At 38.6% G+C, this 27,687-nt stretch overlaps 1 protein-coding gene across 9 annotated transcripts in view; it reads left to right on the forward strand.

Annotated features, from left to right (window-relative positions):
- LOC134347937 (HMG box transcription factor BBX) overlaps nt 1–27,687 on the forward strand; it is a 165,677-nt gene that overhangs the window by 91,665 nt on the left and 46,325 nt on the right. For all 9 annotated transcript variants that reach the window (XR_010018302.1, XM_063050596.1, XM_063050595.1 and 6 more), the window contains 2 exons: nt 22,092–22,262; nt 26,478–26,714. Coding sequence is in view for 8 of the 9 variants with exons in the window: in XM_063050596.1 (XP_062906666.1) it covers nt 22,101–22,262; nt 26,478–26,714 (399 nt within the window). In the remaining variant the exon portion in view is untranslated. The remainder of the gene's footprint in view (nt 1–22,091; nt 22,263–26,477; nt 26,715–27,687) is intronic.

The raw sequence follows: 27,687 nt of genomic DNA on the forward strand, positions 1-27,687 counted from the left end.
TCCTGGGTTTACATCTTGGACTCATTTTTGTTTCAGAATGCTAGTGTTCTCTTCAATTGTTTGCATGACTTGTATTTTTTTCTTTCTTTCTCTTTGAGTGTTGGTCTTTTATTTTTATTTTTATTCAATTTTAAATTGGGTTCTTTCTGGTTTCTTGCTTTGTGGCTACCTGTGAGCAAGCAAATTTCGATGTCATGCAATTTATACATTCTTTGATAATAAATCTACTTGAATCTTGATTCAGGATGCCTAAGCGCCTGCCTGATTGCACTCTGAAAAGATTCAAACATGATTAACAGTCACTTGAGCAAAGTGTACCAGCAGTTGTAGAATCCTATTCCAACAAGTAGTCAAATTTTACAGGAGAGGAAATACAGTTATGTAGCACAATATTGAATATGCCTGAATTTATTTTGACATCTATGTTTTATGATTTCATGTTTTGTTTTGCACAGAGATCTGTTTACACTATTGCTTGATATCATCTCATCTTAACACATTTGTATTTAATTCCTGCTGTAGAAATGCGGCTAATTTCACGTCACATGCCACTGATAATAAACCTGATTCTGATTCTGATTCTAATTAAAGTGTGGTAGATAGACAGGGGTTAATAAATTATCAAGGAAGTAAACTGGGGAAATTTAGTGAAAGGTGGAATAATTGGCAGAACTAGATGTTAATGTTTATATAAATCAAAAGAGTATTATGAAACAAATATTACCAGCAATAAAAGCAGTGTGAATGATAATTCAGAGTTCAAACCCTGTAACTAATTGCCATTTTAAAGAATGAAGGAGGAAACATCAAATCATTAAATAACATTATTAATTTGTTTAAATATGCTGTCAAGCAGGCAAAATATCTTTTTTAATTTGTGCACCATAAATAATAGTGTTTTTGATTGGTTGTCAATCAAACTTAAAATATGAATTTGATTCACTACTGTAGTATATCATTCTCTTTATGTAACACAGGCTTGACTTTCAATGGGTATTTCAATTTGAATTTGAACTTAAAGAATTCTCAGATAGTATCGCAATACTTCTCTGCTATGGTTTGGAATCAGTTTATGTTAATTCAAGTCTGCTCAAGTTCAAGCAATTTCTCCCCTAAATAGTTAAGAGTGTCTTTCATAATGAAATGTAACTCATGCTGACCTTATCTACTTATGCAGTAGGCAGTTTGCAAAGTATAGTCAAATCTGAATTTGCAATTGAAATTGGAAATTCCTAGCACAGCCGTCACAGTGACTATAACAGAAAAGGTATTACAGTTCATGCCATTAGCCCATTTGAACTGAAATTACACTGTCAGCAACTTTAAAAATTCTGCACAAAGTTTAATGTGGAAACCCTAATGTTGATGTTGTTGGCAGTAATTCAGTGCATCCCCACAGGCTACACTGTTTACAACCTTATCCAGTCAGTTCATTTATGGAGAGGGGTGAAAGACTGAAGTTTTATAGTTCTGGGTTGAAGGCATGGCTGTTTGGAATAGGTGAAGAGGCCCTGGGATGCACATCAAACTTGGTAAACCCATTATCAATTCTGTTGTATTTTGAAGGGTTAGGAAAAGGAGAAACCATACATGAATTTCAACCCTCAGATGGAGTTTTAATCAGAGGTGTGAACCACTTGCCACATCTCTGGAGCCACCCAAGGCAGACATCAATAATGAAATTCACCATTGCTTTCGGTGTGATATCAGTCTTTATTTAACTGAGGAATGGATTGAAGATCAAGATCACAGAACCTGACACAAAATTCATGGTCTACTGGACAGTAATTATTGCTACCCTTAATTGTGCTTTCTGAGATGTGCTGCAAAACTCCTTCAAGACAAATGTCTTTGGCCCATGATCACTGAGAAGTGGAGAAGCAGCATTTCTGATGGTATTGAGAACCAAGAAGGGTATGCTCTGTGCGAAAAGTGCCCCATCTTGCAAACTGACCATCCAAATGCACCACCAGCTGTCAGCCTCTCCATCTGTGAAAGCCTAAGTTTCAACATTGGTTCACTGGCTACCTCAGAATGCACAAGTTTAGAGTGGAGGTAAGCCATCCTTGATCCTGAAAACTGGCTGAGAATCAGAAGGTAAAGAACCTGATGGGCATTGTAAGGAAATAACTACAGGTGGTAATATTCATTTGGGATTTGTTGCAGAATTGTTTGCAATTAGTGACTGGTTGGACGAACTGGAGTTTGTGGGGAGTGAAAACAGGGAAGCTAACCAGAAGAACCTTGTACAGAATACCAGCCAAATCTTGAGGAGTTGAAAAGTATTGAAGAGGCAAATGCACTAAAGCAGAAGAGGAGCTGTTTGCTATTCACAGAATTAGAAGTACATCATATTTGTGATGGAGAGAATATGGAGTTGATGTTCATTTTGGGGTAGATAGCAAGGATAGATACAATATAGTTTTCTCGAGGCAGTGGTTATGGAAGGTGATGGAATTATGATGGGCTACAGGAGTCTGGATTTTGTTTAGTTGCTTGAAATCACTGCACATCTAGAGTTTGATATCAAATTACCAGTCTAAGGAAAATTCCTGTAAAGGCTAGTGATATGAAGGAATACCTGTGCAACATCTGACACCGTCTGTTTAGAAGATGTTGCAAGAGGGAACATGAGTATGTACTGTTATAGATACATTATGCCTGCCTGTTGGAAGTCATGCAGCACCAACCCTCCTTGTTCACCTTTCTGCAGAATAGTCTTAGCAAAGTTCTTAGTCAATCCCCAGATTGCTTCTTCCTTGTCTCAGTGAAAATTGTGCTTCTCTATACAGTAAATTCTGATTAATTGGCCTGTCTGCGAATCAGAGCGGGCACATATTTGGGACAATTCTTAAAGAACAAAATCTAATCCAGGACATTGTCAGAATTCTCTTTGTTTATTTGGGACACTACATCGCATAATTGCGACAGTGGACTGTTGCCAAATAGTTTCTAACTAGCATCCGTTGTGTGCACTCGTGGCCATTAGACACTACAGAGAGAACAGTTTTTAAATAGCACCAGTTACGTGTGCTCGTTATGTTATCCATTTAGGCCAACGGGCGCCAATTCAAAAAGTAATGAATTTTGATAACTTTGTGTTTTTATTTTGGAGAAATGGCATTGTTGGTTATTATTGACAGTCGATGTTAAAATGCACTGATGATCTGCCATTCAAATCATTCCTGATGGGCAGTCCTGATGAAGGGTCTCTGCCTGATATATCGACTGTTTACTGTTTTCCATAGATGCTGCCTGGCCTGCTGAATTCCTCCGGCATTTTGTATGTTGCCAATTTTCTCGATCTTCATTCGTTAATAATTATTTATTTCCAGTTGACCTGAACAAGTCTTAGGTAGAATGCCAGTGTTATTTAAAACTCTTGAAATTTGTTAGCAACTGTTGTAAGTTTGAGAATAGAATAGATAAAATGTAATCTCCATCTGAAGAGGGTGTTAAAAATTTACATGTTTGATGCTCCCAAATACTTGAATTCACCAACCACTGTTGTTGTGTCAGTGAAGCTCTGACGGATTGATAAATTGAAATTCTTTTGAATCACTTTGAAGTGGGACATGAGAATTGGCCACTTCCTTTTCTTCACCAAATCCATTGTGTATTCTTAACAGCGTTAGTCAGATCTTTAGCTCAACTGTGCCATTACCTGAGCCCGGAGTTGTCATTGAGCTTGGCATTGGGTGTGTCCCTGCACTGGGAGTTCATCTGCCCTCACTTTGGCAAGGCCCATGGTGCTGTGAGGCAAAGCAGCACCTCTCCTGGCACAAGTGTACTGACAAGAATGGGATGGTCAGCTGAAAGGCTTGATTGATGACTGTCAAGCTTCTGTTTAAATTAAACACACACTATTAAAAGCAATTAAAATAACTTTATTAAATCAGTCCAAAATCCCTACCTACTTTTCTGTCAGCAGCTGATTCCTCTTATTCATTTGAGTGGGCCTGCTGTTTTGATCAGGAGCCTCTGTTTTTGCTTCCCTTATAGGATATCTATTGACAGAGCCAGTGGCATATTGCTGGGAGGTTTGCTCCATTTGTTCTGAGATTTACCACTGTGACAGTGTGACTTGTGGCTTGTATATTCTGCTTTCTGATTAGGAATATCTTTGATAACCAAATGATGGAAAAAAATAAGGTAGTTCACCTCAGTTTGCTTTGTCATTGAATTTCAAAGAATGAAAAGAAGAGTTTGTAATGATTTCTTAATTGTTTCTTCTCACCTGATAAACACCTACAACTGGCTGATTGGTAATTTGGCCAGTATAAAATATATTACTGCAACTAGTCATTGATGGAAGATATTCTACAAATACATAAGAATTAATCTGTCACTGTTGTGTAATTGTGTAGCAGATTACCCTGTAGTGCATTATTCATGAATTCACAGCAGTGATTCTTAAATAAGAATTCTGTAGCTACATTTCATAAATATTTGAAGGGTGCATACTGTTTTTGAATATATCTGTGTGCCTTCACAAGGCTTCTGTGACTAAAGAGTTGTAATGTGCAACTGAGTGGTCACTTAACCCATCTAACCTGTAGATTATTGAACTATGAAAGCTTGTTTAGCACTAAATTGAAGCATTGATTCATTGTTTTCAGTTTAATCTAGCAAATATAAAAGTACTCATTGTTGTTCCAACTCCCAGGGTTTCAAAGAAGTTCCATTTTTCAGGTGATTTTAAAATGCTCGGATCAAATAGTCTCTTGTTGAAATTGTTCTATTAGCATTCCTCAATATTTATTTTTTAAAATATAAAACTTACTTTTCTCCCTAAGAAATCACTGTGCCACAGACTAGAATGAAGTTAACTCCTTAGCTTTGTTCATATTTACTTTAATGCCAAAATGCCATCTATCAGTTTCCTTTATGGTGCATTCTGTATAATGTATTAAATGTGTTGCATTTCTACACACCCATCTGTGAGCTGTAAAGTTTGAACTAGCTATATTGCAGAGAATTTTGCTAGTAACCATCTTACTTTAAATTAACAAGCATAACATTGTATTGAAAAATGTTGTTTGGTGGTACCTGTTCAATGACTTCTGAAGGTCCTTGCAAGCAAAGCTACAAAGTTCAGTTCCTCACTTTGATCAGTTTTCTGCTAGACAGAGTTTTTGATTTGTGGGCTGGAGCTGGTTGGAACATCCTGGCATGACTGCATGAAATTTCTCTATACACGGTTCACTAGGTTCACCCAATACTGGATATCCTGATCTTGTTGCTACTCTCCTCAAGTGTTTTGATGTCTGCTCTGAGATGATGATGCTTCGTGGAGGCAGCTTGAGGATTAGTAGTATTTCTCGTAATACTGATTGATATTCCTATTGGACCTGTACCAGTTTACACCTCGGTTTAGAAGTAGAAAATACATTCATTTCACTTGAAATAATCTGACACAAGGTACAAGAACATTTTTTTGCTGATTTAATTTTGGGTAGATTTTTTTTGTGAGAAATTTGCATTTTGATTATTTTAAATTATTTCTTTTCCAGTACTATTTCTTGAATGTCTAGGAATTTCAACATCTTTCCTTATCCTTGTCAGTTTGGAGGCTAAACCTGGGTGTGAATTAGCCAGCTGTCAGTTTTTCTGCTGTTTTTGTGAACAAGGCTCATTCTGGTCCAGATAATGATATTATGTAGCACAATATCATGTCGCAGAATTGGATTTAATGGTTTTTATGACTGTGACTAATGTGTTATTAGAGTTCAGTCAAAAAATATGCTAAGGGCAGGCTTAGAAACAAGTAGGGAAAATCATTTCATACATAAAAAATCTCCTTGAAGTGCGCCTTGCTACATGAAGCTTAACTGCAATTGCTTATGTTGATCTACTCTTTGTATGTCTCATGAGGAGAGGGCAAGGTTAGAAAAGGTCATGTTTAAAGAAAATATTTTTACGTACATAGTGGGTATAGAGTATCACCAATTTAGTTCAGTAACCTAATGCAAATAAATTGACAAGCTAATTATTTGTAAGATTGCCACTTTCAGTTAGCGTAGGGATTGACAATGAGTTTCATTAGGTTCTTGAACGACAGGAAAGGATGGGTAGTTTTCCTCACCTAGAAAATCAAGAACAAAAATAAATAATTTTGGCATGTGGAGTTGACTATTGAAGACGGAATTCCCTTTCCTGAGGAAAAAATAATCTTTGGAATTCTCTACCCCAGAGAGATGTAAATACATAGTTGTTTGAGGAAATTAATGACCATGGTCAGTAGCTTTTGAACTTGGAAGAAGTTTGAGGGATATTTAGATAGAACAACAGTTTTTAAAAAGAAAAAGTTAATGTCAAAGATCAATAATAATCTTACTGAATTGTGAATTCAAGGGACCTTGGGCCTCCTGGTGCTCATTTCTTATGTTGTACGTTTAAGGTAGTCCTTTTTGAAACATGTTCCCTCTTAAGAGGACATCCTTTTAAGGTGAGTGGAGGAAAGTTCAGGGGAGATATCAGACATAGGTTTTTCTACAGAGTGACAGGTGCCTGGAACACACTGTTGGAGGTGGTGGTGAAGGTTGACACCTTAAGGAGATTAAGAGACTCTTAATTAAGCACATGGATGGAAGAAAATGGCAATATAGGAGGGAAGGGATAGATTGATTCTGGTGTAGTTTTATATAGGTCAGCACAACACCGTGGGCTGAAGGGCCAGTACTGTGCTGAACTGTTTTACGTTCTATGATTTATGTTTGATTTTGCCCAAATCAATAATAGTCATTTATCCTAAAGTGGAAACATTGACATGCAGTTCTGTTTTTCTACATGTAGAAGAGATTTATATCTTTTAAGAGATTACTGTGGTTACTGATGTTATCAATATTAACAGCGATTAATAGTGAAGAGGCTGTTAGGGGCAGTGGTGGAAGCAAATGCAATAGTTGTGTTTTAGAGGTAATAAGGTAGACATATCGAAATGTGGAGAGATACTGATCATATACAGGCAGAAGAGATTTACTTTAAATTGGCATCATTTTAGGTGTAGACATCATGAGCCAAAGGGCGTATTTCTGATTTGTACTGTTCTGTGTTCTAATTAGGGTTTCAAGTTACAGTTATCATTGTTTATAACTTTCCTGTGATATTGTTTCATGTGGAGCCAGAGAACTATGCTCCATTTTTTTTAAAATGGAGGTGAAATGTATCTTTCTCACTGGCCGTTCCAAACAGGAATGTGTAATTTTTTTAAAGACTGTTCATTTCAGTAGTTTATATGAAACATCATGGAGTATGGTTTAAGATGGCACTGGTGAAACAAAATGACAACTTGCTAGTAGGAAAGAGAACGTCAGAAAGGTGCATCGGCTATGATTTATAATATTATTATGAAACTTAGGAAAGTTCCATTTGATAAGATTAGGGTAGATTGGGAACAGGAATTGGGGCTTACCATTTCTGTGGATGATTGGGGGCAGATTTTACAATTAGTTAATACTTCCTCTATTTGTGCTAAACATTCCCTAATTCAATTTAAAGTGGTGCATAGAGCACATATGTCCAAAGATAAGTTAGCGCGTTTTTACTCGCATATTAATCCTTTCTGTGATAGATGTTCGGGGCAGATAGCCTCTTTAACTCATATGTTTTGGTCTTGCCCTACTTTGGAAACTTTTTGGAGAGATATTTTCAATATTATTTCTAAGGTATTAAATATAGATATCTCTCCTCACCCTATTACTGCTATCTTTGGACTACCTAAAATTTCTAGTAATCTTTCCCCTTCAGCCCGTAGAATGATTGCATTTCTTACTTTAATGGCGAAAAGATGTATTTTACAACATTGGAAAGAGCTTAATGCTCCAACTACCTTTTTTTGGTTTTCTCGGACGATTTTATGTTTGAATCTGGAGAAAATTAGAAGTAACCTTTATGATTCTTCATTTAAATTTGAACAGATTTGGGGACCTTTTATTCGATATTTTCATTTAATGTAATATTTACCCTTGTTTTTTTTTTCACTGTTTTAATGGAGGTCGGGATTGAGGACGTGATTTTAAGTTTAACTCTGTTTGGTTTCAAGTTAGCCCATTGCTTTGCTTTGCTTTTAGTTAGTTGCACGGTGGGTTTTTTTTTGGGGGTTTTTTTTTCTTTTTTTCCATTGATATATATAAAATCTAGTATACTATTATGTTATTTTGGTTTCTTATGCTTAAATTACATTGTTTGTAGTATTTTCTTTTTGGTATTGTTATCTTTTGGAATTTTATTATACTTTAACATTGTATTAATGTTTATATGGCTTACCTTTTTTGTATACTTACTCAATAAAAAGTTTTAAAAAGAAAGAAAGGAAAGAGAACTATTAACTACTTTATAAATCTAACTTTTTTTTGGAAACCGTCACTGCCATCAATAGCCTGCAAATTGCCTTTCAGATTTGAGCTTTTGAACCACCTGTACCGCCTGGCATTTTTTTGCAGTGTGAACTGAAGTCCCAAAGGTGCAGGATGGTTATGGTGTGGCGGGTATGATCTGAACCGAGGCAGCGGGGTCTGAGTCCGAGAGTGGGGAATGAGCCAATATTCGGTTATTACTGGAGTGAACGTGGAGCTGATTCAAAGCAGCTGGGCCCAGGACCAAGAGCTGGGAATGACGTGCTGTTGGGCCGATTTTATTGCCTATTGCTATTTACCCATGGACAAACTGATGTTGAGTGGCTGCCTTGAACTGCTACAGTGCTTCTGGTGAAGATACGCCAATGTTGCTGCTTAGTGGTGCGTTCCAGGATTTAGACCTGGCATTGATGAAGGCCTGACAGCCTATTTCCAATTTGAAGAGTAATCTGCAAATATTCAAATGTCCTTACAGTCTTTGTCCTTAGTGGTACAGGTTCTGTGTTTAGGGGATGCTGTTGGAGTAGCTTGTATGAATAAATGTGCATTTTGTAGATGGTAGGTAGGAATACTTCATGATAATTATTACCTACTTCAGATGGCACCTTCTGCAGACACTACCAATGCTGGGTAGGAATAAGCCTGTGATATATTCGACAGAATCCACTACTCTCTGCAGCTTTTTATGCTTCTGTACATTTAAATTACCAAACCATGACTTCAGCCACTGAAGAGCTTTCTTTAGATTCTCATTGACTTGGTGCCACCTACGAGGTGCCATGTTCAGTCAAGTGCTGCCTTGGTTTCAGTTTCTCTTCGTATCTGAATTTCAGCTCTTGGCCCACATTTCAGCCAAAGCACTTGTGAGGCTCAGAGATGAATGGTCCTGTTGATAATGAAATTGGAGTAAGTGAATAGATTATTAGTGAGTAAGGTCAAATTCTACCCGTACATCACTTGGAAATCTCATAAATTCAAGCATTGTGAGCTGGGTGGACTCCCCTGTGCTGTCCGTTTCTGTGACTGTGTGATGGGTGGTGGCGTAGTGGCATCAGCGTCGGACTTCGGGACGAAAGGTCCCGAGTTTGAATCCAGCCGGCTCCCCTGCACACTTTCCATCTACGCTGGGTTACGAACTGGTGGTCTCTTTGGAAACTCACCCAGCAGAGGGCAATGGCAAACCACTGCTGTAACTTGCCTCGTACGCAGTTCCCCACTACGTCAGAGAGGCATGGAGGGAAATTGTCCGCTAACCGGAGAAACTCCAGATGTGACGTACCTTTCCTTTTTTATTTTTACCCTACTGCAAAACATGGACACTGAGAGCGATCATCATATTCCACCTGCTGCCCAGCTGAGAACAGCTAACTCAGTCGAGCTGGGACAGGATCTGGGAATTCCCAGACATGTGATTTGTGTATTCACTGAATAAAATCACTGAGGGATGTTCTTAGAGTGTTGGCTAAAATTAGGTATTCACCTAAAATAACATGTGGTGCTTTTAGCCAGTCTTTCATGATATCATCTTGGAAGCTTCACTGTAATTGCAGGTAATACTAGACTCTAATTTTAGCTTAGTAGCAATTTGACATTTTTGCCTTTTGATTTTAAAATTATGCATCCTATCAAGTATAAAATGGCATAGGTGGAACTTACTTCATTGCAAGGTACTTTAAATCTGTGACATTTCTAATTGAAATTTGCAGATGGAGTATTTCTCCAGGAAATTTCACATTCTTATCGGTCGCAGATGGCTGTGACCAGCTTTAGCTTTTCATTTTCCTTTTTATAAGAGAACTCTTCTGGTTCATTCAAGAAACACTTTATTCAAATTCTACATGAATTGATAGTGCCTGCTTTATCAAGTATACATTAAAGTCTTTCATATTAGAGAAAGGAAAGGCTCCTATGTAAAACCTGGTATTAGAAATGTGATGACAATGCCATTAAAGTGACTAGGTCATTGAGACTCTAGTAACATTCACTTGGCTGCAGGATTTATCATTTGTATGTTTGGCATCAGCCTCTAACAAACATCGCTGTTCCAGTGTCTTCAAAAGGAAGATATTGCCAGGCAGATAGAGAAAAAGATTCAAAGAAAATGCTCAAATCTTCCTCAGGGAAAAAAAAACACATCCTCATTGGCAGTTTGGAATCCCTAGGCCCATGACTGCTTAAAGTGAAGACCCAGCAGTCAGAATGCTGTTGTAAACCTTGAGTCTGTGCATTGGGAATACACAGAAGTGCTGCATAAGCGGTGCATCTCAGCAATTACCTACCTGCCTGCCCAGTGAAGCACCTCCTCCCCCATTTGTGGCAGAGTCAGTAATTCCCATATTGGCCTTCAATCACTCCTGAACCCAGAGAGCTAAAGCAGAAGCAAGCACTCCCTAAGGAGAAGAATAATATTGTTCAGAGCCAGACAGTTGGAGGCAGTTTCTTATTCAGGACAAATCTGCACCTTTACTCATATTTAAAGACATTGTTAGTGTCAAATCAGAATTTACATTCAAAGCAATTCAAGGAGAGGTTGAGGAAAATATGTTTATAAAGAAAGATGGACTCTGCTGCACTGATTTTCTTGACCCACCCCACTAGCCAAGTGTACATTTAGTTTACATTTTGACCATCCACACTGAATGGGGAAATTCTGTATTACCTAGACTTAAGGTGGTTGCTTCTGCACACATTTTGCAAGAAAGTGAACCTCAGGGTAATATATGGTGACATATACCATTAGTGGCTACTTTTTTAGGGACCTCCTGTACCTAATAAAGTGGCCACTGAGTGTATGTTTGTTGTCTTCTGCTGCTGCAGCCCATCACTTCAAGGTTTGATGTGTTGTGCATTCAGAGAGGCTGTTCTGCACACCACTGTTGTAATGCGTAGTTTTGAGTTGCTGTTGCTTTCCTGAAAGCTTGAACCAGTCTGGCCATTCTCCACTGACCTCTCATTGATAAGGAAATTTTGCCATCAAGCTGCCATTCACTAGATTCCCTTGGTTAATGGTAGGGGTCCCTTGGCATTAAAAAAAACAACAACCTTTTGACCATGTCTGCATGCTGTTATACATGGAGATGTTACCATATGATTGGCTGATGAGATATTTGCATTAATGAGCATGTGTACATAATAAAGAGTCCGCTGAGTGTGGTAATAAGCTGTCTCTCATTCAGGAAAAATCTACAACCATACTCAAACTAAGTAATGTTAATGTCATCATAATTCACATTCAAAGTGATTCAGGGAGAGGTTGAGGGAAATATTTTTATAAAGAAAGCTAAACATTGCTGCACTGATTTTCTTGTCCATCATACCAGCCAAGTATATACCTACCATCTACCGGGAATTAAAAATTCCTTATATTTTCTCAATTAGTAGGTACAGGCTAGTTGCTTCTGCACACATTTTGTACTGAATAAATCGAATATTGGGTGTGTCAAAAAAAACAGCTAAATAAGATGCAAGTGCTTTGCTTTGCTGCTGCTTGTGCATGGGAGGGGGGAGTGGGGGCGGCTTTGGGGTGCTAATATTTTATTGTCACTCATTCTTTGGGGCACTGTTCCGTTTTTGTGGATGTCTGCAAAGAACAAGATTTTCAGGTTGTATATGTAATACATTATCTGATATTAAATGGAACTATTGGACTATTTATCATTTTTGGTTGCTGAACTTAAATGGAGATGAACAGCAAGGCCTGATTGTACAGGGATTCCCCAACATCATGCTTTTTCCATTTTACACCAGCTGGACCCCTGCATAGGAAGGACTCTGTCATAGTAGGGATTTCCAGCTGGAAACTAAAGGCTCTTTTTTTTCGCTTATTTTAGCTTTTCTAATTATTTATGAGTGTTTGAATTTGTTTTACATGAATATTTTTTCAAAATAAACTTTAATTCAGTGGCCTTAATCAGCTAACAAATTGTGCATTAAATAGCCAAGAGGCAGAACTGCGCAGGGACGTGCATTCCTAACTTCTTTGTCAGACCTCCTATTCAGTGCATTGGCTCTGGGGTGCAGCTCACTTGCACTGACCTGAAGGATGGGGATACTGTTCCTTGTGGCCCTTAGCTGGTGTAAATGGCGTCGTCCATGAATGGTGTCATTGACTGCGGTTGCAAAGGGTCTATGAAGTAAATAGATGGTTTTTTTTATACATTATTTTTATATTGATGTATTTAATTACACCAGCTTCATGGAGGAATTGACAATTGCAAGTTCACTGATCAATCCACAATCTTCGGGGTGTTGGAATAAACTACAGCAGCCAAGGAAAACTCACGTGAACCCACGGAGAATGTAGAAATTCCAAACCGCACACAGGGTCAGCAGGATTTGTGAGGCAGCAGCACCACCTGCTGCACTAGTGCACTCCTCCGAGGCAAGGTGCTGCGTTATACCGTTACAATATGCATAATGGGGTTTAGCATAATGGACTCAAAAGTTTTCAAGTATTGTTGCGCTTGTGCCCACTTCATCCTGCCTTTGCATGGGAGTGAGTAAGTAAGCAGGAGTTCAGCCACTTCCTATGTAGAATGTTTAGCTTCTGACTTGTCACTTCCATAGAATTTACTGAGCTGTGGTCAGTAGTGTACATCCAGGATTTTGTTTGTCCAGATTAAGCAGTGATAATATTGAATGTCCAAGGGAGCTGCTTTGGCGCTCTTGTAGGGGAACATTGACTAGCAACGGTGTTGCATCCAAGTTCTCCAGGGTTTTCTTCATGTGCCATGGACTATTTACATCTGCAAATATGTGAATGGAGCTGAATACTGCAATAATCTTCTTAATAAAACAGTGGTTGAGCAGCTGATGTTAAAAAGAAGCTGCTCTGAGTGCTTCTTCAGCATTGTACTTGGACTGAGTTGATTAGTGTCTAACAGCCATGACCTTTGCACCAAAGAACAACTCTGGACAGGAAGGTTTTCACTCGCACAGCGTTGACTTCATTTTTTTTATAGGCGTTCCTTTCTGAAATGGTAAAATGTTGCTTTGATTCGAGGCAGGAGAATCATGCCACCTACTGGTCCTGGGTAGATCGACCTTCAATGAGCCTGTTCAAATGAATTAAGCATTGTCAAAAGACATGAAGTTATGAAAAACATTCGCTGGTGATCAGCAGAGGGAAGTTCACATTGTTCAGGAATGTGCATTCAGGAAAGAACAGTGCTATACAGTAAACTCACACTTCATTGCTAGAAATCCACCCTTTTTGTATGCTTAAGCTGTTCTGGCAGAAACCAAGCTGAGAATCATTATGCAGTTTATAAGAAACAATATTTCATGGCACTCTTGTTTTACTACTTTTGTTACTTTGTTGATAGGGTAATAATTGTTCGGGGTTGAGGAGACCTTGTTTATTTTTTTTGGATAGAAAATTCCTGGGCAATTTTCCATAATTAAGTTCTGATTATGTAATATTGATATTTTAACAGCTTTTGTAAATGCAGTGCCATTTACTCCATTGTCGAGCATGGTACCTTTTTTTCTGGTCATTTTTATTTTGTAAAAAATCTATCTTGGTAAATTTCTTGTGAAACTTTATTACTTGTGTTTATCATTTCACATGAAAATAGTGTTCGTTTGAGGTAAAGACTGTGCTTTGTAATGTACTCCAAGATGTGCTGTGATATTGGATAACATCTAGATGTGCATTAGATAATAATTATAAACTCAAACTGAATACAAGATGGGAACTGGTGTCCTGGACAACTGTCCATGTCAGCATTTGCTTCTTGAATTCTTTCAGAGGATTTTTGCTGCTGTCAATTGCCACACTTTTTTTCTAAATTACATTTAATTTAATGGCTTAATAAACACTGATAGTGGGAGTAGATTGGAATATCAGAAAGAAGAGAAGCCTCTACAAAGGTAGAGTGACCTAAATATTTCAATAAATTTAATATAAGATTGACTGTAAAGATGAAAGGGATTAAGTGGACCAACAATAGGCCACCTTCTTCCATCAGCACCATTGGCGTTCTCTTCCATTTCTCTTCTGGGTTGCTGGCACTGGAGTGAAATGCTCTGACAGCAATCTCAAATGTTAACAATACAGGGAAATGTGGCATTTATGCAGCTTTTTGAACATTGTGGCCTCGGGTTAGGTTGGTTTCCTCCGTCTTGAGGGGTGGGTGGGATTTCCTGCATGAAGCCACACTTTTTCCTCCTACAGATCATATACTATTTGCTTTTGAAACAAGTAATTAGTGCATATCATGCTTCCATCCATTTGATACAAGTCATCAAAGCTTTCTATTAAATTCAAGAGAAAGCCTCAATGTGTACCAGCTAGAAATTCAAAAGAAGCTTCCTTTTTGGTACTTCAATGATTGGAAGATGGACTTCAGATCAAACAATGTCCTCACTTAGAAATTTATTTTCCCTCCTCCTAAATACTTGATCTTTTACTTTATTGGAATATACTCATAAGCACTGTATAGGAATTTCCTCACTGCAAGCACTCTGGCACGTCAGGAAGGCTACTCAGTGTAGTCAGGGATCATTAAATAATGCTGACCTTCCAAAGGCACCTCTCACGCTCAGATGATAACAAATAAATGGAGACCTAATTTCCTCTAAAGAGATGGTTTGTATGTTGGTGTTCATTTTATTGAGAATCCTAGTATCACCTTCTACACAAATGATGAAATGTAGAACCAATCAAATTAAGATTAAACCATTTTTTATTCACCCAGTAAATACTCTTGTACTACCTACCTTTTATCCCTTACTATAGCCAAGAGACAGATGGGTAGATGATTGTTTGGATTGTTCCAAATGCCACGGGGAGCCAATCACAAGCAGTTCTGTGCCAAGGTGATACAATTTGCCACTGTCCCATTGTACTGTTAACTGCAACAAGAAATGGCAGTCGTGGAGGCATTGTTGGAGCAGTCCAAATAGATCAAGCATCTTCAGAGAGATGAGCAAACCTGTACTGCAGAGCCATGGGCAACTCCCATTTCAGGAGTCTGAGAACAGCTCACTCAGCTGTCATGACATCCCTAAACACTGGCATCTATGGAATCTAGAAGCATAATGGCTGCAGTTAGTGCTCGCAGGACAGCAGTCCGACCTTCGATGGCAGAAGTTTGAGCTGGTGCAGCATTCACACATTGGTAGCCTCAGCCTGTGCAATAGTGGAAACTGACTTTTGTCATCACATAATCTACCTATGTTGGGTCCGTGAGCAAAGTCGTGAAACTAGCAAATTCACGCATTCTAGAAAGGAGAATCTTCAGACCCAACCAATCCATATGCACTCCATGGGCTGGACTGGAACCAATGTCCTAGGGGGAGCATTTGCTAAACTAATGTGGCAGGGGGATGGGAACAAGTGCAGAGAGACAGAGGGGTGTAAAATGAGGGTAGAAGCAAAAAGTAGTAAGGTGAAAAGTAAAAGTGGCAGGCAGGCAAAACCAGGGCAAAAATCAAAAAGGGCCACTTTTCAACATAATTGTATAAGGGCTAAGAGTGTTGTAAAAGAGCGCCTGAAGGCTTTGTGTGTCAATGCAAGGAGCATTCGTAACAAGGTGGATGAATTGAAAGTGCAGATAGTTATTAATGGATATGATGCAGTTGGGATCACAGAGACATGGCTCCAGGGTGACCAAGGATGGGAGCTCAACATTCAGGGATGTTCAATATTCAGGAGGGATAGACATGAAAGAAAAGGAGGTGGGGTAGCATTGCTGGTTAGAGAGCAGATTAACGCAATAGAAAGGAAGGACATTAGCCGGAGGATGTGGAATCGATATGGGTAGAGCTGCATAACACTAAGGGGCAGAAAACGCTGGTGGGAGTTGTGTACAGGCCACCTAACAGTAGTAGTGAGGTTGGGGATGGCATTAAACAGGAAATTAGAAATGTGTGCAATAAAGGAACGGCAGTTATAATGGGTGACTTCAATCTACATATAGATTGGGTGAACCAAATTGGTAAGGGTGCTGAGGAAGAGGATTTCTTGGAATGTATGCGGGATGGTTTTTTGAACCAACATGTCAAGGAACCAACTAGAGAGCAGGCTATTCTGGACTGGGTATTGAGCAATGAGGAAGGGTTAATTAGCAATCTTGTCATGAGAGGCCCCTTGGGTAAGAGTGACCATAATATGGTGGAATTCTTCATTAAGATGGAGAGTGACATAGTTAATTCAGTAACAAAGGTTCTGAACATAAAGAAGGGTAATTTGAAGGTATGAGACCTGAATTAACTAAGAGAGACTGGCAAATGATACTTAAAGGGTTGACGATGGATATGCAATGGCAAGCATTTAAAGGTTGCATGGATGAACTACAACAATTGTTCATCCCAGTTTGGCAAAAGAATAAACCAGGGAAGGTAGTGCACCCATGGCTGACAAGGGAAATTAGGGATTGTATCAATTTCAAAGAAGAAACGTACAAATTAGCCAGAAAAAGCGGCACACCTGAAGACTGGGAGAAATTCAGAGTCCAGCAGAGGAGGACAAAGGGCTTAGTTAGGAAAGTGAAGACCAATATCTTTATTAAATGTTGATTCTAAAGTTTTTTCTAAGTTATTAGCAAATAGACTAGAAAAAGTACTTCCTTCTATTATTTCGGAAGACCAAACGGGTTTTATTAAAGGTTGTTACTCTTTTTATAATATTCGTACATTGTTAAATATCGTTTATACTCCCTCACAAAATGTTCCTGAGTGTGTTATTTCTTTAGATGCCGAGAAAGCTTTTGATAGAGTAGAATGGCCTTATTTATTTAAGGTGCTTGAAATGTTTAATTTTAGCTTGAAATTTATATCCTGGATTAAACTGTTATATCATTCCCCTGTAGCCTCGGTTCGTACTAACTCTTTAAACTCACCTTTTTTTCCTCTCTTTCGTGGTACTCGACAAGGCTGTCCTCTTAGTCCCCTATTATTTGATATTGCATTAGAACCTCTTGCAATTGCTATTCGAGAATCTTCAAATATTACTGGGATAACTCGGGGATTAAAGTCCCATAAATTATCACTCTATGCTGATGATTTACTTTTATATATTTCTAATCCTGAGAAATCCATTCCTGCTGTTTTAGAGTTATTAGCACAATTTGGTCTTTTCTCAAGTTATAAATTAAATCTTAGTAAGAGTGAACTTTTTCCGATTAATAAACATCTTCCCTTATATTATAAATTTCCATTTAAATTGATTAATAATTATTTTTCATATCTTGGGATTAAAATTACTTGTAAATACAAAGATTTATTTAAGACTAACTTTTTACCATTAATAGACCATATTACTCAACTTTCATCTAAATGGTTTCCCTTATATTTAACTTTGATTGGTCGTATTAATGCAGTTAAGATGTTCTTTTTGCCAAAATTTTTATATGTGTTTCAGGCATTACCAATTTTCGTTCCAAAATCTTTCTTTGATAAAGTTGACTCTAAAATTTCTTCATTTATTTGGCAGAATAAGAATCCGAGACTGGGTAAAATACATTTACAGAAAGCTAAGAGAGATGGAAGTTTAGTATTACCTAACTTTAGATTCTATTATTGGGCTATTAACATTCGACATATGAAATTTTGGTTACTTGACCAGGACATACTATCTATTCCTAAATGGGTAGCATTGGAATTACAATCTGTTCAGGGTTATACACTTGGTTCTATTTTAGGCTCCTCTCTCCCTTTTGATTCGAAACGTCTTAAGCAGGTCTCTAACCCGATAGTTAAATATGCTTTGCGCATTTGGTTTCAATTCAGAAAATTTTTTGATCTTAATCAATTCGGGTTAGCGATTCCTATTTTAGGTAACATTTTTTCCTCCCTCTTTTACGGATCGCGCTTTTCAAACTTGGAAGACTAAGGGCATTTTACGGTTTTTGGATTTATTTTTAGATGGTTCCCTTATGTCTTTTGAACAATTATCTAATAAATATAACTTATCAAGAATACATTTTTTTAGGTATTTACAAGTTAGAAATTTCCTAAGTACTATACTTTCTTCCTTTCCAATGCTTCCTCCTACATATATTTTAGATTCGATAATTAACCTCAATCCATGTCAGAAAGGTGCATCGGCTATGATTTATAATATTATTATGAAACTTAGGAAAGCTCCATTTGATAAGATTAGGGTAGATTGGGAACAGGAATTGGGGCTTACCATTTCTGTGGATGATTGGGGGCAGATTTTACAATTAGTTAATACTTCCTCTATTTGTGCTAAACGTTCCCTAATTCAATTTAAAGTGGTTCATAGAGCACATATGTCCAAAGATAAGTTAGCGCGTTTTTACTCGCATATTAATCCTTTCTGTGATAGATGTTCGGGGCAGATAGCCTCTTTAACTCATATGTTTTGGTCTTGCCCTACTTTGGAAACTTTTTGGAGAGATATTTTCAATATTATTTCTAAGGTATTAAATATAGATATCTCTCCTCACCCTATTACTGCTATCTTTGGACTACCTAAAATTTCTAGTAATCTTTCCCCTTCAGCCCGTAGAATGATTGCATTTCTTACTTTAATGGCGAAAAGATGTATTTTACAACATTGGAAAGAGCTTAATGCTCCAACTACCTTTTTTTGGTTTTCTCAGACGATTTTATGTTTGAATTTGGAGAAAATTAGAAGTAACCTTTATGATTCTTCATTTAAATTTGAACAGATTTGGGGACCTTTTATTCGATATTTTCATTTAATGTAATATTTACCCTTCTTGTTTTTTTTTCACTGTTTTTAATGGAGGTCGGGATTGAGGACGTGATTTTAAGTTTAACTCTGTTTGGTTTTAAGTTAGCCCATTGCTTTGCCTTGCTTTTAGTTAGTTGCACGGTGGGTTTTTTTTTGGGGGTTTTTTTTCTTTTTTTTTCCATTGATATATATAAAATTTAGTATACTATTATGTTATCTTGGTTTCTTATGTTTAAATTACATTGTTTGTAGTATTTTTTTTTGGTATTGATATCTTTTGGAATTTTATTATACTTTAACATTGTATTAATGTTTATATGGCTTACCTTTTTTGTATACTTAATAAAAAGATTTAAAAAGAAAGAAAGGAAAGGGAAAAAAGATCATGAGAGAAAACTGACAGGGAACATAAAAACTAACTGTAAAAGCTTTTATAGATATGTAAAAGAAAAAAGGTTGTTTAAGACAAATATAGGTCCCTTACAGTCAGAAACAGGTGAATTGATCATGGGGAACAAGGACATGGCAGACCAATTGAATAACTACTTTGGTTCTGTCTTCACTAAGAAAGACATAAATAATCTTCCAGAAATAGTAGGGGACCAAGGGTCTAGTGAGATGGAGGAACTGAAGGAAATACATGTTAGTAGGGAAGTGGTGTTAGGGAAATTGAAGGGATTAAAGGCCGATAAATCCCCAGGGCCAGAAGGTCTGCATCCCAGAGTGCTTAAGGAAGTAGCCCAAGAAATAGTGGATGCATTAGTGATAATTTTTCAAAACTCTTTAGATTCTGGACTAGTTCCTGAGTACTGGAGGGTGGCTAATGTAACCCCGCTTTTTAAAAAAGGAGTGAGAGAGAAACCGGGGAATTATAAACCAGTTAGCCTAACATCGGTGGTGGGGAAAATGCTAGAGTCAGTTATCAAAGATGTGATAACAGCACATTTGGAAAGCGGTGAAATCATCAGACAAAGTCAGCATGGATTTATGAAAGGAAAATCATGTCTGACGAATCCTATAGAATTTTTTGAGGATGTAACCAGTAGAATGGATAGCGGTGAACCAGTGGATGTGGTATATTTGGATTTTCAAAAGGCTTTTGACAAGGTCCCACACAGGGGATTAGTGTGCAAACTTAAAGCACACGGTATTGGGGGTATGGTATTGATGTGGATAGAGAATTGGTTGGCAGACAGGAAGCAAAGAGTGGGAATAAACGGGACCTTTTCAGAATGGCAGGCAGTGACTAGTGGGGTACCGCAAGGCTCAGTGCTGGGACCCCAGTTGTTTACAAAATATATTAATGATTTAGACGAGGGAATTAAATGCAGCATCTCCAAGTTTGCGGATGACACGAAGCTGGGCGGCAGTGTTAGCTGTGAGGAGGATGCTAAGAGGATGCAGGGTGACTTAGATAGGTTAGGTGAGTGGGCAAATTCATGGCAGATGCAATTTAATGTGGATAAATGTGAGGTTATCCACTTAGGTGGCAAGAACAGGAAAACATTATTATCTGAATGGTCGATTAGGAAAAGGAGAGGTGCAACGAGACCTGGGTGTCATTATACACCAGTCATTGAAAGTGGGCATGCAGGTACAGCAGGCGGTGAAAATGACCAATGGTATGCTGGCATTCATAGCAAGAGGATTCGAGTACAGGAGCAGGGAGGTACTACTGCAGTTGTACAAGACCTTGGTGAAACCACACCTGGAGTATTGTGTGCAGTTTTGGTCCCCTAATCTGAAGAAAGACATCCTTGCCATAGAGGGAGTACAAAGAAGGTTCACCAGATTGATTGCTGGGATGGCAGGACTTTCATATGAAGAAAGACTGGATCGACTAGGCTTATACTTGCTGGAATTTAGAAGATTGATGGGGGATCTTATTGAAACGTATAAAATCCTAAAGGGATTGGACAGGCTAGATGCAGGAAGATTGTTCCCGATGTTGGGGAAGTCCAGAACGAGGGGTCACAGTTTGAGGATAAAGGGGAAGCCTTTTAGGACTGAGATGAGGGAAAACTTCTTCACACAGAGAGTGGTGAATCTGTGGAATTCTCTGCCACAGGAAACAGTTGAGGCCAGTTCATTGGCTATATTTAAGAGGGAGTTAGATATGGCCCTTGTGGCTAAAGTGATCAGAGGGTATGGAGAGAAGGCAGGTACAGGGTTCTGAGTTGGATGATCAGCCATGATCATACTGAATGGCGGTGCAGGCTCGAAGGGCTGAATGGCCTACTCCTGCACCTATTTTCTATGTTTCTATTGGAGGTGCCATGCTCCCAGGTGACTTAACCGGGATTTCCAGAGGCTAGACAATGCTCCAAACATTTCTCGGCTCTCCGCCCAATTCATCATCCAGGTTCTCTCAAGCAAAACTGCTGCTAAGACTAACCCTGTGGGGAGTTAACATGAGCTTCCCTTTCCCCAGCCTACCTGTAGTCCTTTAAACTACATTCTCATGTCTGGAAGGTGCCAGGATCTGAACTAGTGGGTGCACTGCTAAAACGACCACGATTTTTGTGGCTCATCAATTAACTAGGATCTGTTCAAGTGATTTTTTTTGGGTGACGTTGTATGAGGAACTGGCAAATGAGAAACCCTCTATTTCATTAACTTTGACTTCATTACCATTATTGGTTATTGATATTCTCTGTAAGCTTCAGTTCACAAATTCACAAGCTCTAGGATAAGAAACAGCTATGGACATGAAACAATACAAATTCTTTTTAAGCCATTCTGACAGTGTGCAAAGACTTACCATTCGAAGATGCGCCTTCCCCTTTAAGAACCTCCGCAGCAAGCCTGCGAGTGCTGAGAATGTTGCTCCTTTATGCTTGTTACTGGCTGACAATTGTGCACTAGAGGGTGCTGTTGCCCTTACAGATTCCTGAACCACAATATGAATCTCTGTAACAATGAGGTGTGTCACAGTTCCTTATATTTGTATCATTTGAAGATTAGTATCCATGCCTGGGTTAGGTATATTGCAATATGCCACTACAGTTCTGATGCACCATGATGTCCCGAGTTGCTAATCATGTGCTGTTTCTATTTATGTTATGCAGCACAGCACCATGAAAGCTAGCAGCAGAAATAAAGACCACTCAGCAGATGGCGATGGAACTGGAAAGAGACCAAAACGGAAGTGTCTTCAGTGGCATCCGTTGCTTGCCAAAAAGATGCTGGACTTCTCTGAGGAGGAGGAGGAGGATGAGGAAGATGAAGATATTGATAAGGTAGAAATAGGAGTTTGTATTATAGACTTAGAGCTATTTTTAAACTTGGGACCTGATTGGTCTATTCCTGCCTGTGCTGATATTCCAATATAAGTGCTAAATGTTTGCCATCACACCATATTCCCTAAAAAAGGAGCCTCCAGTGACTTAAACATCAACATATTTGTTTATATGCCTTGTCCCACCTGATCTTTTAATACTGCTGACATTTATCTGCTGAATTCTCTACTTTGCCTGCTTTTAGTAATTTTATTCGCTGAATCCATTTGTATCTATCCCAATTTCAGCTGCTTGGATTACTTCTGTGTTGTTTGCCAGATTTTGCTCTTTCCCTCTCTGTCTGTCATTGGCAGGCTTCTATTTGGTATTTTCATCTTTGGATGTGGTCAGTGAAATGAACCACCCAACTGCACTCCACCGTTGGTAATGGGCTGGATCACGCTGATGCCAGCTCACCATTCAGAATTTTGACCGAGGGTCTCCACCCAAACTTGCACCAGTCAGTCCAAAGGGCTGACTCTGCTAAACTTTGTGAGGCATTTCAAGGTTTCAGCAACAATGGAACCCTTGGTGACTCTCCACTCCTGGAATATCCGGACTTTAACAGGAGCCATCGCTGGGTGAAACTTTGTCTTCTGTCAAACCTTGTAACACCTTTAACAGTTTTTGAATGTCTCTAATACCAAGGTATCATAAAGTATTAAAAAGCATTCAAATTGCACATTCCTTGAGACACTATAATATTTACAGATCAATTAAAAATAATTAAAAGTCCCCATTTTCTGAGCTTAAGAAACTCCACTGAAACATATAGAATCTCTGACCCTATACCACATCTGACTACATAGAAATCAAATGGTACATTCTCTTGGTTATTGTTGGGAACCACAACTGATGTAGGCTTCACTGAATTAACTCCATGGGGAACCCAGCAAAGGACTGAAGCAACAGATGCAGCAGTATCCGTGACTCAGGACGTTTTTCTACGTCAAGATTTTGTTCCTTTCAGCAACATTAGTCTTGATGAGCACTCACTTGCTGCTTTTGATACATGTATAGGTCTAGTTATTAAAAGTAGCAACAGCTTATTAAATCACCTCTTGAATATTTGCATCAGATTTTTCTCAGCCTGCTCTGTGTTTTTGGAAGGACTCCCAGTTTTTCCTGTATGTACTCATAATTAAAATCTTTCAACTGTGCTTTCACATTCTGTCCTGCTCTTTGGCTCTGGCATTCTTAATAAAATAGATGTGCTAGTGTTGTTTCTAGTGTGAGGGGGCCAGACTGTAAAATTATGAATAATAATATAAATCTGTGCCACAGTTGTTCATTTGAAGTTTAGTATCCATCCCTGGGATTAGGTACATTACAAGATGTTCCCATGTTGTTTTGAGTTTTGTAGAAATCATTCTGATTTTTAAATGCTGAAATTCTTCTAACTTCTGTTTGCCATGTTAGTGACTTGGCTTTCATGGGGGGGCAGGGAGAAAAAGGCTTTACATTCAATGGTAAGGTGGCATCCTCAAGTCAGTAAGTATCTAAGTGTCTTGCTATAATGTTTTTTATAATAATTTCTAATGTTTTCCCCATGACAGATGATAGACTGTAGTTTTCTGGTTTCTTTGTCCCTTTTGAGTAAAGGAATTACTTTTGGCTATTTCAAAATCCAATATAACCTTTCTGAAATCTAGGCAATTTAAAAAATTTAAAGAAGCACCTCAACTAGCTAACTAGCAACTTCTTTTAAGACCCAAGGAAAGCGTCAACCAGGACCAAGAAACTTGCCAGCTCGTTGCTCCAGCTGTTTGCATTAGTATCACTACCATGGTTATTATAATTATCCTGAGTCTTTCCTTTTGTTTTAATTCCTGTTTACAGCCATTTTTAGAATATTAGTGTATCCATGGTGGTGAAATCCAATGCGAAGTTCCTGCTTAATTTATCTGACTACACTACCTACAGGGAATCTTTTCTGCTTAAAATATTGGTCAAGACTCTTCATATTTCTAGCTTATTTTTCCATTATCTCTAGTCATATTTCAACTCTTTGATTTACTTTTTTATTCTCCAAACAAGTGACTGCTTGTGATATCTTAACCCCAACAAAAAGTGATCATCTGTTCCAGTTGTTCTGCAGGATAGATTCTGGGGAATGCTCTATGCCAGCGGTCCCCAACCACCGGGCCGCGGACCGGTACTGGGCCGCAAAGCATGTGCTACCGGGCCGTGAGGAAATGATATGATTTGGCGATATGAGTCAGCTGCACCTTTCCTCATTCCTTGTCACGGCCACTGTTGAGCCATTACGCATGCGAGGTCATTATCCGCGCGTCATCCATGTCAGTGTGGGAAGGAGATCAACTCCTCAAGCTTGCAAGTGACGGCGGGCTGAAAAGTATGTTTGACATAACATCTCTGCCGGCATTCTGGATCAAAGTCAAGGCTGAATATCCTGAGATAGCCACAAAAGCACCAAAAACGTTGCTTCCAATATATTTCTGTGAAGCGGAGTTTTCTGCAATGAATGCGATAAAAACTAAATTGCGGAATAGACTGGACATAAGGAACCCCCTTCGAGTATCGCTCTCTCCCATCACCCCTCGACGGGACCGTCTTGTTGCAGGAAAACAAGCCCAGGGCTCCTACTGATTCAGCGATATTGGTGTGTTGCAATGAATTTTATATATTCATACCAGGAAAATATGCGCTGTGTGTTTAATATCCAAACATTACTTAAAATGTTATGATGCTATTGACTTATATAACCATATAACAATTACAGCACAGAAACAGGCCATCTCTGCCCTTCTAGTCCGTGCCGAACGCTACTGTCACCTAGTCCCACTGACCTGCACTCAGCCCATAACCCTCCGTTCCTTCCCTGTCCATATACCTATCCAATTTTTCTTTAAATAATAATATCGAACCTGTTTCTGCCACTTCTACTGGAAGTTCATTCAACACTTACTTCAAGCTCCCCTGTCCTCCCCTGATAATTGACTTATCACTGTATTCATGCGAGGAAAATATGTGCTGTGTGTTTAATATTAAATTCGTTAGATAAACCATATTAGAAACGAAACTGAGTTTTTTAGCCACTTAACACCTATGCTCTGGTCGTGATTACCCCCCCTCCCCCGAACAGAATCAACAAAAATGATTTGCAGGGGAAAAAAATCGGCTAGTGCACGCGTACACAGGTTACGCATGCACACTGGTGCCCGCGCAAGGCTTCATGGTCATTGTAGTCTTTCTCGGGGTAAACCCAACGTATTTGACTGCTACTCTTGTACTCTTGTCCGTTGGCAACCCTACCTCCCCCACCCCCCGGTCGGCCGGTCAGCAAGAATATTGTCACTATTAAACCGGTCCGCAGTGCAAAAAGGGTTCGGGACCCCTGCTCTATGCTTTCTACTTTCTGGCTTTTCTAAATTATGAGAATATTATTCCTATTGCTGTGGCTCATAATCGTTAAGCTCAGAAAAAAACAGGATTTAAAAGTATTTTATGTATTACTTGTGTTCGAGTACATAACATCAAATGACGTGAAATATTGTATGATCTTATCTCATGGCCGTTACTGAAGAGGTGAGGTGCCACTGGCCTTCTGATATGGAGACTGAAGCAGAGACCTAATGGACATAGGTTGTAGACAAATAACAGAATTGTATTATACATGCATACTTTGACAATAATTTGAACCTTTTTTATGTTATACAAACACAGCTGATTTGGAGAAACATTCACATAGTCAGTAATTGCCTCTTTTATTTTAGAAGATTGACTTTAACTTATCGTAGGAGAGCAGGCTCAGTAAAATGATTCAACTTTATTAATATAGCAAAATATTATTATTCATTTGACAATCAAAATGCAGTGACATTTCGTTTAATATTGTAAAGTGAGCACCATAATTGACATTCAGTTTAAAACTATCAGCACCTATGTGATGTGCAATTGACATCACTTGTGTATGTACTTGTAGTGAGAAGAGAATAATTAAATTCATTATTAGATGTAAATGGAAAGAAATATTCATAATACTGTTAATTTTGTGAGAACATTCAGGATTACTCTTTAATTTGAGATCTTTTTATTACAGGATATAATTTGGAAAACTGAAAATCTCTAAATCTGATTTCAGTATGAAAGTGAAGATGCTTTGCAGCAAAGATTCTTGCATTGATATTCTGAGTTACATTATGCTTTCTGCAGGATGCTCTGAGCACAGAGGGACTTGAACATGAGGCAGATGAGACAGATGACGACTCTTCTGAACAGCGAGCTCGCAGGCCAATGAATGCATTTCTTCTGTTCTGCAAACGGCACCGCTCTTTGGTTCGGCAACAACATCCTCGTCTAGACAACCGTGGTGCTACAAAAATTCTGGCAGACTGGTGGTCTGTCTTAGATCCAAAGGAAAAGCAGAAATACACTGACCTTGCTAAAGAGGTGAGCAATACAACATTGAAACCTGTATGCTATGATCTCAATTCAGTGCATAAGGCTTGTGGCATTTAAGTGGCAAGGTGGACAGTATTAAAATTACTACCCGTACAGGAAAAGGTGCGTGCATTCTAATTGCATTAGTTTCTTCAGTAATAGAAAATTGGTGAGAGAGACCTAGAAATCCAATAGGGAATTGTTAGAAATGGCTTTACCCATGTGGATCACACTACCACAGTAAATAGTTGAAATGAATAGTATGCATATATTAGGTATGAGACGTGAATTAGCTAAGATAGACTGGCAAATGACACTTAAAGGATTGACGGTGGATATGCAATGGCAAGCATTTAAAGGTTGCATGGATGAACTACAACAATTGTTCATCCCAGTTTGGCAAAAGAATAAATCAAGGAAGGTAGTGCACCCGTGGCTGACAAGAGAAATTAGGGATAGTATCAATTCCAAAGAAGAAGCATACAAATTAGCCAGAGAAAGTGGCTCACCTGAGGACTGGGAGAAATTCAGAGTTCAGCAGAGGAGGACAAAGGGCTTAATTAGGAAGGGGAAAAAAGATTATGAGAGAAAACTGGCAGGGAACATAAAAACGGACTGTAAAAGCTTTTATAGATATGTAAAAAGGAAAAGACTGGTAAAGACAAATGTAGGTCCCCTGCAGACAGAAACAGGTGAATTGATTATGGGGAGCAAGGACATGGCAGACCAATTGAATAGTTACTTTGGTTCTGTCTTCACTAAGGAGGACATAAATAATCTTCCAGAAATAGTAGGGGACAGAGGGTCCAGTGAGATGGAGGAACTGAGCGAAATATATGTTAGTAGGGAAATGGTGTGCATTATGAATAGTGGATGCATTAGTGATAATTTTTCAAAACTCGTTAGATTCTGGACTAGTTCCTGACGATTGGAGGGTGGCTAATATAACCCCACTTTCTAAAAAAAGGAGGGAGAGAGAAAC

Source organism: Mobula hypostoma, chromosome 6, assembly GCF_963921235.1.
Source record: "Mobula hypostoma chromosome 6, sMobHyp1.1, whole genome shotgun sequence".
NCBI classification, from domain to species: Eukaryota; Metazoa; Chordata; class Chondrichthyes; order Myliobatiformes; family Myliobatidae; genus Mobula; species Mobula hypostoma.